At 36.8% G+C, this 18,775-nt stretch overlaps 1 protein-coding gene and 1 long non-coding RNA gene across 26 annotated transcripts in view; one reads left to right on the top strand and one right to left on the bottom strand.

Annotated features, from left to right (window-relative positions):
* Positions 1 to 8,272, top strand: part of LOC117601648 (rap guanine nucleotide exchange factor 2) — a 159,980-nt gene extending 151,708 nt beyond the window's left edge. For 19 of the 24 annotated variants that reach the window (XM_034318673.2, XM_034318674.2, XM_076688884.1 and 16 more), the window contains 2 exons: positions 439 to 681; positions 3,081 to 8,272. In XM_034318673.2, the coding sequence (XP_034174564.1) occupies positions 439 to 681; positions 3,081 to 3,112 (275 nt within the window). In that variant the 3' untranslated portion in view covers positions 3,113 to 8,272. Of the gene's footprint in view, positions 1 to 438; positions 682 to 3,080 lie in introns of those variants that run through there. The other 5 variants (XR_013062311.1, XR_004580759.2, XM_034318689.2 and 2 more) reach the window with 2 other exon arrangements.
* Positions 8,273 to 16,619: 8,347 nt separating this feature from the next.
* The window catches only part of LOC143305396 (uncharacterized), a 152,446-nt gene continuing 150,290 nt past the window's right edge, over positions 16,620 to 18,775 (bottom strand). Inside the window, exon 6 of one of the 2 annotated variants that reach the window (XR_013062295.1) lies at positions 16,620 to 17,466. This is a non-coding gene — a long non-coding RNA (uncharacterized LOC143305396). The remainder of the gene's footprint in view (positions 17,467 to 18,775) is intronic. The other variant, XR_013062296.1, reaches the window with a different exon arrangement.

The raw sequence follows: 18,775 nt of genomic DNA on the forward strand, positions 1-18,775 counted from the left end.
GCAGTTATGGACTCTGGTGAACTGCGGTATACATATTAGTAAAAATTATATTACTTTTTTACAAATTACTTTTAATATTAACATTAGAGCTCCTGACGTTCAATGCAAACTTATTTTTATGTTGAAAATAATGTAGATGTCGCCATTAAAGTAATACTTTGCCCAGTATTGTACTATTAATAACCAAACTCTATACCAAAAATATCTTAAAATTAATTTCAAATAAAATTTTACCTAATTTCGAAAACATTGGAAATGAAAAAATTGTTGAAGTGTCTAATGAACATTTTATCTTTGCGAAAATCGTGATACTCGTTTGGAATGGTCACAGCTGGTGAATGACTTGACGGAAGATAAGGGTGAGAGTAGTTGTCGAGGAAGAGGAGAAAAATAGTAGGGTGTGAGAGAATCGAGAGAAAGAGAGTCGAGGGTTTTCAGGTACTACGGGATTAGGAGTAGGCGTGGGTCTTGGAGTACAGACGGCGCATCCTCCTCCAGGAGCTGGCACGACGATTATGACCACGATGTCGACATCGATGACAACGATGCGTCCAGGAGTGGGTAGTACACAGTGTCGTCAACCACCTGCATACAAAGTTGCGGCACAGATGGCAAGGTTGCACAGGCTTGGCCGTGCTCACAGCCACGAGGGTGTTACCTACAGGACCGACCATGAAGATGGTACAAAGAAAACAAACTCGCTACGTACAATACAATCTACTCTACCTCACGTTTATACATAGACGTATATACATTTATTCTTATATTTTTTCGACAATTTTATGATACTCGAAGCTTGCGCTCCTTAACACTGTCGATCGTGATGGGAGTGATTATTGAAGAAAAATTAGTTCAATCAATTTTGACTTTCTTTCTTTAGGGTATAATATCGATGCTATTGTAGAATTAATATTCTTTTATTACTGAGAAAATAGAGGTAGGATGTAAATAGTTGATTTTAAATTAGTAATTTATTTAAGACAGGTTGAAGCTTGTATATAATTTAGAAGAATGTTAGTTTGATTAATTTTGTTGAAATTTTAGAAATTTGAAGTGGATGTACATTTCTGATCAAATCAGGTTTCCCCAGGAAAAATACTACATTTTATAATATTTAATAACTAATAGTTATACTATCTTTTTTTTAATTACTTTTAATATTAATATCGTATTTTGAAAATTCCTATTTCCCCTATTTATATCGCTATTTTACCTAGGGAAGCCTGATTCGATTGCGAGCGTACCTTGCTATTAATAAATAGTTTTTCAGCTGTATAAAATATTTTAAATATTGTTAATAGTATCGATACTGACTTTTTTTATTATTAATCTTTGATATTAATATGAAACATCGATATCAGCTATTTAAATTTTATAATTCTATTCTATCAATCCCATCACTAATTATCGATACTGCACGGAGAAAAATGTTAAGTACAATTTGTTTATTTTTCCAACATTTCGCTTCTCCGCCGCGCAATATCAATGGATTTTTCTTGGTGTTTTTTCGCTTTACCCTTTCAGGCATGTACCTGATCGCAAATTTTAATTAAATATTAAATAACTGCAAAACCATTCGAATTACAAATTGATATCATAATTTCATTCCAAATCGTACTACGTCTGGAAAGGTATAAATGTATTCCAATTTTAATTTCTTTTCGTTCCAAGCGTAGCGCAAGTTTCCAAAAATTCTTCAAACTCTCACACTTTTTTCGATAACATTTTTCACCGTGACGAATGTCGCGATGCTCGATTTGTTTTTTTTTTACCTTTCTGCGATCGAATATTCGAAACTACGTAGAACAGGATTTTAGTTCCTCCAAACGAAACATTTCAAACGTCACCGTGGAATCTTTCCTACGATGGATGAGTTATGCAAATGACACTATATATATTTCTAGCTACAATGTATGTATGGACACACACACACGTACCATTTAATAAACGATTCCTGCGGGTGGGATCGTTGTTTGTTATTCGATGTACATGTTTCCCGAATAATCTCGCAGCAAACTGTAAATAACGACACACGTTCACGCATTTTTTTTTTTTCACTTGTACATTTTGCCTGTATAACACGCGTGTTCTGTGTGCATCATCGTTAACTTCGTGTTTTGTATCATTTCATTTATTTTAATTTTCGTACCGTCAATGCACTCGTTTTTTACGCATCTTGAATAGCAATTAAATTTTCTTTTGCATCTTAAGTGAGCTACGATTATGTATTCATGTTTCGTGCACTCGCTGCAGGCTTGTTTTGCAATTGGATAGTGCGATTTTTTGAGATTGCAGTGGCGATATTACACGTTCCAATTACCCCCGCATATATTCGTTGTTCGTAGCCTCGTGTCAGGCATGTCGAGCTTGCTTACTATTTTTTTTTTTTTAATTGCACGTCACGCTCCATGATCCTTTATCCGTTTGGATCGTTTTGATTTCTGTGAATGGAGTTCGTCATCTTTTGCAGCTAGTTTCTTTCAGGAACTTAATGATAATTGAATAGTAGCCTGTTTCCTTTTTATTGAATAGATTGGAATCTACTTTGGCGAATACCTCTGTGTGTTTGGTTCATTTAAAGGATTACATATTCATTCTTTGGTTTGTATTCGGTGTACATTCGCGATCAAAGCGCGGTTCCCGCCTTTCCCCATAAGCATCCCCCCTCCCGTGGCATTGTAGCGACGGAGGTCCCCCACCACTTGCGTATAAACGCTTACGTGGGAAAATTTGAATTAATATTTGCTTTGTTATTCGTACGTTTCAATTTTATACTAAATTTTATAATATTCAATAATTAAAAATTAGATCATTTCTGATATCCTCAGAGTTAAGATTTTGAGAAGTCCTGTATAATTATAATCATAACTATGGTAAATAATTTAAATAGTTTTGTTTAAACTCAGAAGTAACAATTTTAGATTAATCGAGATCATAAAAAATGTTCCTTATTAAAAGACCCAAGTGCATAGGCATGAGTTAAGATTCTGCCAAAGTAGATACCAGTCATCAAGACAAGCTACACTCCAAATAACCACTTTACAAATCGTCATTAAACGAAACATTGTACCTATTTTCAGACGACGAGGACGCCCAGGTATCAGCGGTTTAAAACGGTCCACGTCTCCAAGGGGTTTCCGGTCATCCTTTTGTTTCACCTGCTCATCGCACTGTTTCTTCACGCGACCAAGAGGAACACAAACTTTCGTTATCATGTGCCACGTGAAAACAGGAACGTTACTGAAGTAACGAACAAAGCTCGTGTGTACCGTATCTCCAATAAAGAAACCCAATAGGGGAAAAGTATACAGAAGGGTACACGAAGGAATGCGAGAAAACAAATCGTCAAACGCACAGTTTCTTTCGATGTTCGCCGCATCGGAAGTCGAAACAATAATACCTGTTCCAAGGAGGATCCTTGGATAAGCGAACGAAGCGCTCGTCTTCCAGGATTGCACGCGAAAGTAGCAGAGGATAGCCACTGAAGATACATAAAAGAGAAAGAAGAAAAAACGAACGTCGATACGATTCGGGAAGCGCAGAAAAGACAAAAGGAAGAAGATAGACTGAGAAAAATATGTAAAAGAATTTCTCTTTAGAAAGAGGTGCCACGAGTTTCACACGTAGCGGCTACTCCAGAGAGAGAAAGAGAGACTAGGCGCGTGAATTTACGGTCATAAGTAATATTCTCTATAAATGTGTAATAAAAAAAAAAAATCGAGTCCAAAGATGTTATATATACCGCGTAATCGTCGCAGGGAGTACGAACGAAGGCGTGTCTTGTATTATAATTACTTTTTAGGCTAACCCCCGAACGCCCAGAGTAGTTTAAGTATACGTTTCTTTTTTTTTTTTTTGGTGTACATAGCGTGTAGCGTTTAATGTAGCCTGTAATGAGAGAGAGAGAGAGAAAGAGAGAGTGCATCGTGCGTGTATGTAAGAGAGAATGAGAGAGAGGGAATTTAGTGCAAAACGAACACGGATCGTGTTGTCCATCATCATTGAGCGACGTTTCTTTTCTTCGTTCTTTTTCTTCTGTACACGCGGCGAGATTTTTTAATTATGTTATCGACAGGCTTTGAGATGAATTTTACTTCTCGCTAATTATGTCTTTGACGCGCGTGTACACTCGCGGTCAGATCAGGCTTCCCCAGGAGAAATGATAAATTTGCTGAATTTAAATGCTAAATTTTATTATATTTAATAACTAAAAGTTATATTTTCTTCTCGAAATCACTTTTAATATTAATATCGTATTTTAAAAATTCATATTTTCTCTACATCGTTATTTTCTTTAGGAAATCCTGATTTGATCGCGGGTGTACTATTATTTTATCATTGACGCGATCACAAGTACAAAGTATTTTTGCAGAAATCGCGTAGAAAAGTATACGCTGGGCTTTTGAAATTCTTTTTTTTTTATTGCTTTTTGCGTGCGCGGAAATGAAAATAATTAATAGCGCGCGATCGTTCCAAGAGCGACAGAAGAGAAACGAAGGATGCAACAAGGTATTAAACTCGGATATAATATTAGTGATTCGATTCGCATCGCGTATGCTCAACTTATTTTTACCGAGTAATTATTAATCGAAACGAATTTTTAGATCTGCTGTAACTTATTAGAGAATGTCGTCTCGAATTCGATCTGTCGTTGTCGAAGGTGATGGATCATCGGTAACTAATATTTTCCGAAATTTTATCAGTATCACGGTACTCTTAATTTTATATACAAAGAAACAAAATATATATATATATATAGAAATATATATCTGTATGTATAATCCGCGCCGTGCGAGAAGAGCGTATTAAACAAGAGAACGAGAATCTTTCTTCGAGCCTTCTATCAAGGAGAGACGAAATTGATTCTTAAAGGCGAGATGATCGCGAGTCATCGCGAGACCGGACGACAAGAATCAACCCGGTTTCGCTATTTATAATTATCGATACCGAATAAAACGTATGGTTTTTCCCGCGTTCACGGCTAGGATCGTCGTCGTTCGATCACGACGGTGGGGTCAGAGGGGGCCTAACTTCCGAGGCAATCTCCAATTCGCGATGAACGATCTGGCGGGAAACGCGCGCGGAAAGCGAGCTAAAAGTCTCGAGGATTAACACGGTGCTTCCTATTCTCCTCTCTCCGTCGCCTACACGCTCGATAATCGAGCGCACTCTCGACATTCCACGTGGTTGCGTCCAGTCGTGAATCGTCGCCAAAATGCTTCCACTCGGCCGACTGATTACCGTCTCGAGCGCGAACGACTGCTTTTCAATCCTTACTCGCATATACATTCGGATGTAATATAGATTTTCTTTAATTAACAATTAAGCTAAAATCATATAAGCGTTTAAAATGACACTTATCGAAATGGAAACTGATGTATAGTCACCTAGGCTCTTCTTAAATAATGAAAAATATAAAGGAAGTATGTAACCAGTTCCTTTATTCTACTCTGGGTTCTTCCTTGATTTTCCCAAAATTAAAAGCAAGTGGTGTGAAGGCATCACTGGGTTTCAATTTTGGGAGAATCTAGGGGGAACCTGTGGAGGACACATGAGTGTTATTTAACTCCTGTAGAAAGATTTTGATCAATAGCTGTTGTTTTAAATGCTTGTGTGATCCCAGTGTATGTATAGGAGGAGGAATCTTCCATTTCTTGCTTTTGGTTTTGGAGAAATTCAAATAGAGCCTAGGGCTGTTTAAGGGAGCCTAGGAAGAGCCTCCTTCACTTCCCTTAACTAAAGAAGGTCTACTTTACAACCAGGTGTATCTTTTAGTAAAATACGTGAAACGCTGGTCGAACACCGTGCTGATCCTCGCCAGGCCGATCCGCGTCGACTAACCGAGCCGAGGATGATCAGTTCGGCTCGGTTTCATCGCGGATCTAGCTATAGCAGCAGCGACATTTACTGCGTATTCATATTATGATATCTCTTTGTACATATCCTTGAATGACTTTTAAATATTATTATTATTATTATTAATCGAACGTTCTCAAAGAGGGTCTTAAGCGGACAATTTACAATGATACCTCTTTAAATGGCACATTTTCTATTTCTATTTTCTTTTTTTTTTTCTAAGTGGTAAATTGTCATCTTCGTTATTTTATAAGGGTGACAATGTAATATATAATCGATAGTGAAGAACTTGGAAACAGTAGTGTTAAATTATGAAATAGATAAGGTGGGAAGATTAGTCATTTAGAGAGGTGATATTGTAATGTCTAGGATTCATAGATCGCAAAGGTTGTTCGTGAGCGTCGAAGGAAATAGAGACGGGCAGTACATAGCGACGCTATTTCCGTTTCTTCGAACGTTTGTAAGGCCAACATCCTCTCCCTTTTGCCTTTCTTTTCAACGTTTCTTAGGGATCTTTCTTCTTGCTATTCTTTTCTTTCTTGTTTCTTTCTTGCTTCTGTGCCTTTGGCGGTTCAAGAACACACGATCCATTCCAGAGAGCATTTATGCATTGATATTTCAAGATTCCATTTCTATCAAGAATTGTTTCTAACAGTTCTTTTATGTTTTTAATATCTTTGATATCTTTAATCCATAAAGAATAATTTATTAGGTGTAAATATTAATTTGGTGCCTTTAGTATTACGCCTTCTTATTTACTATTTTAAATTTGAATGTTTTCCCGAGCTTTTTAAAAGTGACGTGAAAATATAACAATAACATTTATTTCAATAATTGAAACTGTTATGGATTTTAAAAATAAATCTTCAGTTTAAAAAAAGCAAAGGCACAGAATTAATTTGTATACTTAATAATTATAAATTCCTTATTTAATGAAGATCTTATGTAGTCATTTTGATCAAACTTTAAGCTTCAAATTGATGTAGGATAAATGCTATTTCATGATACTTTTATGTCATATGTAACAACCATATTAATGAACTAATTATTTTCTAATCAAAAATGATTTCTTGTTTAACCAAAAATTAATGAAAAGTAATCATTTGATTTTAAATTGAATTACATTTTTTAAATCAATCAAAAATGTTTTTGAAAGAAAATGGAATCCCATAGAAATAGAAAACGTTGAAAGACGATATAGTCTTGAATTGCTGAAGCCTCGAATCCTCCTTCTTCCCTTAATTTTACAAAACTACCTTGTCGTAGAGGTCTGTGCGAGTATGTGTGAGTGTTTATCGAAGTGCAGATAGCGCGAGTCAGAAAATTATAGACAATTCTTCGAATCTTCCACCCTATTACCCTTTGACCAACTCTTTCGTTTTTATTTAATGCCCCTTAATCCCTTCATTCTCTTCTATTCTTTTAATTATTTATATTAACTCGAAACGAGACGACTGCGGGTCGTGGTCGGCACCAAGAATACGGAACAGAGGAAAGCAACCTTTTGTATTTAATTTGTTTAATAAAATCTTGGATCATAGTACAACATTCCCGACCGTTTCAGTTCCGGAGCACAAATTTTTATTTCTTCTTTTTTTCTTTTACTCACACAAAGACGCGTCCCATTCGTTCCTTAAACCCTTTCGTGACGAACAAAATGGGATGAAACAGTACAAAAAGAAAATATTGAAAGGAAACGCGAGGAAACACGTTCAGTTTTCTTTTTTGTACATACAAGGCTATCGTCCACGGTTTTTCGTTTATTTTTTCATTCTTTGCGAAGATATCTCTGCGTACGGTATTTTTTTTCAGACGCTAATGGAACATTAGGGCACACGTGAAAAATGATTGTCATTTCGATTCTTTGCTCTGGGGGTGGGGATAGCATTTTAACCCTTTATTTGGCGACTCAGGGGAACAATTGGGAAGAATTTCATTTCTTCTATGTTTTAATCCATTAATTTCCAGAATTTAAACATGGATATATTATGTATTTCCAAGATAATAATTTTATTATAGGTAGTTAACACGTTAGGTGCCACTCACTCGATATCGCGTGCTCACTCATAAGAGTGTAAATGTCGTAGCACACAACGATGGGGAAAAAATTTGTGACCATTAACTTTGGGCATTAATGGATTAAATTGATTCATTTAAGATTGAAAATAATAGTAGTGTTATAAGATTACTAATTACAATTAATTTGGTCAGTAATAAATAAATTCATATTTATTAGATAATTTTGCAATAAATTAATGCAAATATTGTAAGGTACTTAATATCCTTTTTAGAAATTTAAGTCCTCAAATATTTAAATTAAAAGATTAAATTTCTTTGTTTATCAAAAGGGAGGAAGATGTAAGAAAAAAAAGAAAAAAGAAATAAAATGAAAAGTGAAGAAGATAGCCAAGTAAAGGGTTAGAAGAATGGTATTTTTATAAGGTTTGCTACGAATTAACGATAAGCTTGAAGAGTTCAGAGGTCAATGAGAGGTACCGTACATAAGAGAAGAATCCGTGGGAACGAAACTGGTGGTAATACTACTGCTACTATTTTGTACGATACGATGTTTTTGTATATCTGTCTACCGTATGTATAGGAACGAAGTCTACCGATCATAATTAGATGGTTGAAATTGTATCGAACACGTATTAAACGATTTGTAGCGTGACGAAGAGAAAGTACCGGTTGTATTTACGTCGAGTCACACATAGATGTTGTTCCCATTTAATGTACACCTGTAAAATCCCTGTCAAACAATATATGAACTATTAAAGGATTGGTAAAGAGTTTCTTGTACTTTATTCACATATACCACATATACTTTATTTTCCATCAAATTAGGCAAGGAGAAAGTGATTGAACACCAGATGTGACTTCATCACTAAAGTAGCGGTGCCAGTAAAAATAATTATTTAACGGTATTTAGCGGTAAAATAATTATTTAACAAACTTATATTTTGAAAAGACCGCATAGAATTAAGTATTTTTATAGTTCGACCATTATATAAAAGCGCCATCTATACAAAAACGGCGGAAACTACTCAACAAATTACCGACTTATCGACTGAACTTCCGACAGTCGGTAATCAAATCTTCGGCAGTTCCAGGTCGATGGCTTGGGGTATCAGGGACCCCGATGCAACGCTGGTGCTTTCTGCATACAGACCTGATATCTCGGGGCATCAAAGACCCCGAGGACTCTATGCGCGCCGCCCTAATATCATCTTGGGGTGTCAGAGACCCCTGCGACTCCTGCGCACCGATCTAATAACATCTTGGGGTGTCAGGGACCCCAACGAACCTATATCAAGCTAGCCGGGAGGAATAATAAAATATGATTATTTTTTATTTTCCTTAGTGTATTTCGTTTGTAAATCGTTTGTGATTGATTGTGAATCTATTTTTAACGTTTGTGCTAAATTAGTTCTGTTGTAATTAGCAATTTTATTTCAATCATGATGTGAGCCGAAACTTTTTAGTAATTTTTTATAATAAACAGATTTTGTGATAACTGATAACTGTAATTGATTAGAAATTGTTTGTGATTTACAAATATATCATTTTCATTGTTTGTGGGTGAATAATTTCTTAATTATTTACAAGTTTGTTTTATAATAAATAATTGTAGTGCGCATGCGCTACAGATCCGGTCGTACCCATCACTACCTCGAACAAGTGAGTTTCGCGATTTGTTCGTTTTTAGGTCTTATATTTCGCTATTTGCTTCGGGGTCCTCGACACCCCGGTGCCATAATATTAGTATGCAGTCACCGGTACCTCGGGGTCTCAGATACCCCGAATACCGTAGGGTCGGTAATCTAAGAGTGTTATTGGTGCTTCGGGGTCCCTGACATCCCGGATGCTAAAATGTCGGTACGCAAACAGTGTCGCCGGTGCTTCGGGGTTCCTGATACCCCGGATACCAAAATCTCAGTATGCAGCGTCACCGGTGCATCGGGGTTCCTGACACCCCAAGATGATATCATGTCGGTATGCAGAGATAGTCACAGGTGCTTCGGGGTCCCTGGCACCCCGGATACTATAATATTATTATGCAAAGATAGGTACCGGCATTTCGGGGTCCTGAATACCCCGATATGATATCCGATCGGTACGCAAAGGGCGTCATTGGCGTAGCGGAGTCTTTAACACCCGAATATAATATCAGGTCCGTATGAAGAGGGCACAGTCAACATAATTTTTTTCTAGAGTTTATTTAATTTACTTCATTTATTTTTTTTTGCTTATTAAATAAGCTCATCGAAGGGGAATAACATTTATGATTACATCCCTCTTCTGGGTGTCAGCCGAGGACTCCATTTATTTTTATAATTTTATCCCTCATTATAGGCCAAGGCCGTCTCAGTATCCCCTACATCCCTGCATTCCTTACATTCCTGCAACCCTTAAATACCCTTTTTTTTTTTTTTTTTTTGATTAACGTGGTGGAAATCTTCAGAAAGACACCTTCAATCCCCCTGGGGAGGGGCCGTAGGTAGTGTGGGATTTTTACCCACTAAAACCACCACGGTGGCCTGCACTAGGGCGGTAGGGAGGGTCCTTTCACCCTCCGCCTTGTGCCAATCTCCACCGACATCGGGGGCCACCCCGGTGCCGGCATTCCTCGGGCCGCGTGCAGTGGAGACCGGGGCCCCAACCCCGGACTCCTTCGGGGTTCCTTTACATCTCTAGTTCCGCTACATCGTTGCATCCCTTACATCCCTGCATTCATTTTATCCCTACATTCCTTTCATCTCTACATTCTTCTCATCCCTACACTCTTTTCACCCCTACATTCCTTACATCTCTTCATCCCTTAAATCCCTACATTCTTTTCATCCCTATATTCTTTTCACCCATACATTCCTTACATCTCTTCATCCCTTAAATCCCTACATTCTTTTCATCCCTACACTGTTTTCATCCCTACATTCTTTTCATCCCTACATTCTTTTCATCCCGACACTCTTTTCACCCCTACATTGTTTTCATCCCCTACAGTCTTTTCATCCCTACACTCTTTTCACCCCTACATTGTTTTCATCCCCTACAGTCTTTTCATCCCTACATTCTTTTCATCCCTACACTCTTTTCACCCCTACATTGTTTTCATCCCTACATTCCTTACATCGCTTCATCCCTTACATCCCTACATTCTTTTCATCCCTATATTCTTTTCACCCATACATTCCTTACATCTCTTCATCCCTTAAATCCCTACATTCTTTTCATCCCTACACTGTTTTCATCCCTACATTCTTTTCATCCCTACACTCTTTTCACCCCTACATTGTTTTCATCCCTACATTCTTTTCATCCCTACACTCTTTTCACGCCAACATTGTTTTCATCCCTACATTCTTTTCATCCCCTACAGTCTTTTCATCCCTACATTCTTTTCATCCCTACATTCTTTTCATCCCTACATTCTTTTCATCCCTACACTCTTTTCACCCCTACATTGATTTCATCCTTACATTCCTTACATCGCTTCATCCCTTACATCCCTACATTCTTTTCATCCCTGCATCCCTTATAATAAATATATTATATAGACTGCTTCGAGTAAAGGTAAGTAAAGGTAAGTAAAGGTAAGTTAGTAACTTTTTCCGCCGCCAGAGGGCGCTGATTCGATGTCGAATCAGCGCCCTCTGGTTTCGGAAAAAGGAACTAAACCAGGCACCAATTTTGGCCCTCTGGCGGCAAAAATGTGAACTAAAATCTCGATGTCGAATCAGCGCCATCTGGTTTCGGAAAAAGGAACTAAACCAGGCACCAATTTTGGCCCTCTGGCGGCAAAAATGTGAACTAAAATCTCGATGTCGAATCAGCGCCATCTGGTTTCGGAAAAAGGAACTAAACCAGGCACCAATTTCGGCCCTCTGGCGGCAAAAATGTGAACTAAAATCTCGATGTCGAATCAGCGCCATCTGGTTTCGGAAAAAGGAACTAAACCATGCACCAATTTTGGCCCTCTGGCGGCAAAAATGCGAACTAAAATTTCGATGTCGAATCAGCGCCCTCTGGTGGTGAAAAAAGGAACTAAATCTGTATAAAATCGCAGGCCTTATAGCCGCAAAAATTTCAACTCTATTTCAGGGAGGTACTGGGATGTATGGAATGCAGGAATATAAGTGATACAAGGATGTAAAGGATACAGGTTTGTAAGGGATGCAGGGACGTAAGGGATGTTGAGATATAAAGAAGGCAGGAATGTGGGGAATGCAGAGATGTAAGGGATGTAGAGATGTGAGGAATGCAGGGATGTAAGGGAAGCAGAGATGTAAGGGATGAAGAGTTGTAAGGAATGTAGGGATGGAAAGAATGTAGGGATGAAGCGATGTAAGGAATGTAGGGATGAATACAATGTAGGGGTGAAGAATGTGTAGGGATGAAAAGAATGTAGGGAGTTAAGGGATGAAGAGATATAAGGAATGTAGGGATGTAAGGGATGAAGCAATGTAAGGAATGTAGGGATGAAAACAATGTAGGGATGAAAAGAGTGTAGGGATGAAAAGAATGTAGGGATAATGGAATGTCTGGATGTAAGGGATAAAGAGATGTAAGTGATAAAGTGATGTCCCACGAAGGGGGATAAAATGATAAATAAAGGAGATGGTGAATAAAATGGGATCGGTGTCTACAGATTAGTTTTTTTTTTTTTTAACGTGAGGAAATCTTACATAAGACCCTTCACCGTCCCCTGGGGGAGGGCGGCGAGGGAGTATCAGATTCCTACTGATTAAAACCATACGGCGACCGACACTGACGCTAAAGGAGGGCCCTGGGACCTTACGTATCCTCGGAGCTTTCCACGCCTGGCACACTGGTGCCCATCTCGGGTGCCTAGCATGTGACTGACACCGGGGATCGCACCCTCTCTTCGGGCTGCTTAGAAGAGCGTCTGGAGCCCCCACTCCTGACGTCATTCGCTTTTGATATCGATAGCAACTAAGCACAATTAATTAATTTGACAATCGACTTTCGACTTTAGTGATTAATTATTTAATTGAGAAAATTTTGTTTTTTTTCGAATACAAAAATGTCTACTGTGAATTAGTGCATGTTAATTACCCGTGAGTACGTGCAGACATGTTAATTAATAAATTTATGAATTTGTTAAAGTTACTTTAATTGTGACTTCAGTACATGAGGTTTTACATTATTATTCTTTACTTTATTTATAAGAACTATATCATACATAAATCATATTTTAAAAAATGGTGATTCAACAGAAGCTGTCGAATAGTAACATATTTGTAAGCTAATTTTACATTGAAAAAAGAATATAAAATTACAGAAGTCGTAAACTCTACGAAATGTGCCGCTGTTTGTGAAATGCAGCCGCAAAATGCAACCTTATTCACCATTTTCATAATCGACACGCAACATCGACGACCACCTGTTGCTTTAGGCAGGAACCAACTGACAGTAAGGGGTTAACGAAGTCAGCTGTGCGTAAAATTGTGACTCGTGTGGAGTGGCTCTGAAACGTGTCTTTCTTTGCAACACGTTTCTTCCCCCTCTAGTACCTGTAAACATAACAAAAAACTTAGTTGTAAACTCAGAAGAATTTTTCAATTACTTTCTGCATAATTAAATCTGTTGTATTGCATTGTGCAAACAAAATGAATGAATGAATTAATATAATAACTGCAATATAATAAAGCAATTTCTGGGTAATTAAATCCCTGAGCATTAAATAGAAAATTGAATATCATGTTGATATAATAAATTTAAATTGCACAATAAAAAAGAAAAGAAAAAATTGATTTGTTCATAGAAAAGAGAGGCGTTTAAACAGTTATGTAGTACTTTTATGACATAATTGTAGTCAAACAGTAATCTCTCCACATAAATGCAAAAATATACAAGTTCTTTATGATAATCACAATCGCATGTTTGTTTTTACCCCTTGTTTTTCAATTTTAAATGCAATAACAGTAAATGTTTTCAGGCAACTGCAGGTTCATTCACGTTATCAAAATTCCATCGCGTGTTCACGTTTCACAGTTTGCACTTCTCTGGACGGTGTTTTCATAAAACGTAACTGTGAAAACCGGCCTCTAAGTCAAGGTCTCATTTCGTAATCTTCATGAATTATTTTAATGGCGTAAAAATAATTAGCTATCGCCGTTTTCAGAATGGTAACTGGTCTCTACGGAAATAGAGCGTGTATGAGTATTTTAAAAACCATACATTTCCGTTACATCTATCTCCGGTTTTGCACTGTTAGGTGTAAAACCGCATCGTTTAGTTAAATAACTATTGATATTGATTAGTCAAACGACAAATGGATTTTTATACATCCAGTTATATTATTTCTTAAGTGTCACTAATTGAATATTTTTATCAGTAATTATATCAAAATAAGATCTTACATAAATATCGAAAAGTATATACATTAAATAATTAAATAGTTTGTTAATGAAAGTTACTGATTAAGAACTGGAATTAAAGAAAATCAACATGCTTATGACTCGAAAGTTGATATAACATTGATAAATTTTAATTATATTTGTAATTTTCTATGTTTAAATACTATAATATTATTTCTGGACCCATTTTGATATATTTATAATAAATTTGAAATTGCATAGGGTGAAGAATATACTATCAGATTGGAATAGCAAAAATAACAATTGGATTGGATGTTAACAATTTTTCCTTTTTTATTTTTCAATTTTTGACATTATGTGTTATCCATTGGTTAACAGTATGGTGGTAATGTGATGGTAGCATTATGGCTAACAATCAATGACAAAGATTGAAAAATAAAAGAGTGATATTTAATTAAATTAATGTTAAAAGGTGTATTCGAATTAAATTAATATTCAATTAAATAAAAAAAATAAAAAACATGAAACATACTTCAATTAGAAATTCATTCTAATGGGTAACTAATGGGCTAGGTAAAATTGAGACTAACACTTAATGACAAGCATTGGAAAATAATAAAAAGAAGGAAAAGATAAAATAAATTTCTTATGTTCATCATTTACAATACTATGATGCAAAGAAAAAAATCATTCTCTCACCAAGGGTTCGATAAGGATCCTCCTGCACCTCGACCATCCGCAACACCGCTAAAGACTCGACTCTTAATCTGGCAAGCTGGTATCAAGTTCCGAATGCAAGGATCCCCGATCTCGATTCCCAAGGATCGCGAATCTATCGGCGTTCACCTGCTCCCCTCTCGCCGGTTTTTGCACTATACCTCCTACCATCGTTTCGCCATTTCCCTCTCTCCGCGAGGCTGATGCACGATGCAGGGGAGAAAGACACGCCGCCTTCTGACCGGCTCGTAGTTGCTCGAAAACCTCTCTTACCTGCGCTGTGCGCTCGTTTCCATCCTTCGACACGCATTTTACATTCGGACGTTTTCGGCCTCCCGGTCTTCCGTTCAACGAAATCTCGCCGCCATTTTGGTAGCGGCCGCTTCCGGTCACTCGCGTGCCCCGCCCGCGGGCGTCTTCACCGGTCGAGACAGATTTCGCGGGACCGGATCGATCAAACTGCCGGAAGCATGTTCGAATACGCGCGGCGAGCGCGCTCGCGAGTAATCAGTCGTCTTCGCAAACTAGTGATCTAATTCCTGAAGAACCTTTCAATTCGGGGATGCTGGATGATAAAGCAGTGTTAACAAAAATAATCCATTAAAACTCTTCAGAAATATTTGAATTTTTCAAGGTTTGAGTGGTGTTTGAAGAAGTTGGAAAAGTGACAATTAAAGAATTAACCCTGTGAACTATTTCAAATCCTGAAGAATATTTATGGAGGCTTTTGAGATTATTTGTTGAGGAATTTTTAGATTTCCTGCTATGAATTTTGAAAATGTCTGCAAATTAGATCTCCTGCTTTATAAGATTTCTGGGGTATCTGAATTTTTCTATATAAATTAATGAAGAATTTGATTAATTAATGCTGAAGAATTAAACATCGACGTAGTTTCAAAGCAGAAATAGATTTGATCTTTCCGAGCAGCATTCCAGGAAGATCTTTGCAACAGAATCCAACTTGGACATCGAGAGGTTGGATGGCCAAGTTTGGCGACCGCGACAAATCCGCTTCGAAAGTGTAATTTGAACGGCTATTGACTAATCCCGTTTCGTGGTAACACTCTCACCGCGAATAAATCGCCGATAGTATCAAAGGGACACGTAACAACGTTCGACGGTGAATTCGTTCGCGAAGAAATTAGCTGAATTCTGATGAGAATCGTTGCTGGATGAATTCTCAGCTTGGTCGAGAGTCGTCGAAGAATCAACAGGTTGCCGAGTATTCCTAGAGCTCTTCGAGATCGAGGTCTCTTATCTCGGCAGACAGATGTCCGAGAATTTGAAGTTCGATCTTTGATCGAGGATCCTATCGTCTCGAGTGCGAGAGTTTCTCCTTTTGATCGGTTAATCGAGAGGATTGCTCGTTAGGAAACACTTGGTGTGGATTTCCTTGGTGAAGTGCGTCGTTGAAGAACCATTGGAAATTTTGTGACGAAGAAAAAGGAATTGTTGATTTTACAGTGAAAAAGTGTTGAATAAAAAACATTGCAGCAGGTTAAAAAAGTAAAATGCAAAAAGTGTGATATGGATTTTACCATTTAGCATAAAATTCTAAATGTGGCAGAAAATATGATTCTTTCTTTCTGCAAATCAGTTATTAAATCTTTGATTGTTAATAATTTATCAATAATTAAATTGAAATAATAAAATAAGGATATTTTATTATTTTACTATAAAGTGATAAGACTTGTCTGTAGGGATTTATATCACCCTTTTTATAAGGAACAATCTTACTTTTCTGATTATAAATAATTTTTACCATAATCTTTAAACAATTGCAATAAAATTTGTAAGAAGTGGAAGAAGTGGGATATATCATCAAAAGAAGAGATTAAATCTAGTTATTTAGAGGAGGACCCCTTGCCCCCTTTGCAAGGAATAATCTTTTCTAATTATAAACAAGTCCTATCATAATTTCTAAAAAATTAAAATAATATTTATAACAAAGAAGTGAAATTTGCTGAAAATAATAAATTAAACTTGTGCTTATCTACAGTGATACTACCCCTTACAAGAAATACTCTTCCTTAGTTATAAATAATCTCTGCCATAACTTCTAAACAATTCTAAAGGTATCAATAAAATAAAAGAGAATATCAGCAAAATAAATGAAATCTATCAAAAGTAAAGATAACTGTCTGGTATTAAAATCGTGGAAATCAAAGGATTAAACAAAGGGGTTCCAGGTCGTTGGAGGTGCACCGTGTGCCTGTCCATCGGTCTGAGAACTTTCGTCGATTGTCTCGGAGAAGATCTGTTGCTGGTGCTGCTGGTGCTGCTGGTGCTGGTCGCGTGATTCATCGAGGCCACAGGTTGAGCGGGTCAGGGACGCAGGTTCTGTGGCTTCAGGTCGGTGCACGTTCAACCTGGATTTCTGCACGATTTAACGCGTCGTCGTGGGCTTCGCCGGCCAGCAGACGAACGTGACGATACAGTTCCTCGCCGGAGACGATAAGAGACGGGTTCTGGTTGATTAATCCCCGCCTGCTTATCGAGCGATTCTCGGCTCGTTAGGACGAGCCGGTGAAGCGGACGTCGAGGTTGTGTGCTGTGAAGAAAGTGAGAACAGTGATACATCGTGGCTTCTGATGTGAATTGGATGCTCTGGTGAAGCGGAAACCAGCAGGGGAAGAGGAAGTGAAGTGGTGAGTAGATCTTCTGATGATCTTCTAGATTTAATAGGAGGATTTAGATAGGGGTTGATTAATTGTACATTTCATATTAAAGGAGTTACACAGCGTTGCTTGGGTACGAGAAAATAATTAAAGTAATGTTAATTTATCTTAATATTCAATGATACCAACAGTGAAAATGTGATTTATATAAAAATGTTATGAAATATGAAAAATTAATTTAATTGCACATCAGATGATTTAAACTATCATAATTAAGGTATTTTCATTTTTATACAGTAAAATACAGCGAGGAATGAAACTATTTTTATGGAAAATTGTTATTTATTTATAAAATGCAAAAATTACTGCAAAATGAAAAACAATATTTGGTTTTATATCCAGCTGCATTTTTGAGAAAATTGTATTGGTAAATTTCTGAAAACAATTTTTAAGACAGTTTATTCCTTGTGAAAAAGATTAATTAATTCAATATATAATGAATGTTATAAATTAATAGATGTAATTATAAATATTTTCTATATAATGAAAAATTATGGCTGATAATACATGTTTAGAAATGTTAACAATTATTTGTATTAATTTATAATTTTATACGAGACTTCGATCAGGTGTAAGGACCTTACTCGGAAATAAACAAAGTCTATTAAGAGCGTTGTCCTCCGACTGCATCCAACCGTGGAGCAGTGAACGTCGTTTAAAACCGGATTGCTCTAAATTCCCATTACTTTACGGTGTACTTACTGCAACATCAATATGAAGTAGATAATCCTATTTTAGCTACAAAAATGTCCACACTTGTACTGCTTCGATATTAAACATTGTTTATGACGACTAAATATGTAATATCACTTCAAAACTGAAAATTTTTGCAAGTACATAATGGAAATTATTATTTCAGAATTCCATATCAAATTTAGAAAGTTTCCTATTTTCAAATTTGGACATTTGGTACTTTAAAAATTTAGTAATTTGGGAATTCAGAAACGTGGAAATATTTTAATTTGGTAATTTAGTAATTTGAAAACTTAGAAATTTGGTAATTTGGCAATTTAGAAATTTAGTAATTTGGTAAATTGGAAATTTGAACACTTGGAAATCGGAAAATTTATTAGTATAGATATCTAGAAATTATAAATTTTAAAATCAAGAAATTGACCCCCGTCTCATCCCCGACTGCATATTGCACCTCAATACGCCACGTCCTCGCTGCACAATGAAAAT

Source organism: Osmia lignaria, chromosome 6 (genome assembly GCF_051020975.1).
Source record: "Osmia lignaria lignaria isolate PbOS001 chromosome 6, iyOsmLign1, whole genome shotgun sequence".
Classification (NCBI taxonomy): domain Eukaryota; kingdom Metazoa; phylum Arthropoda; class Insecta; order Hymenoptera; family Megachilidae; genus Osmia; species Osmia lignaria.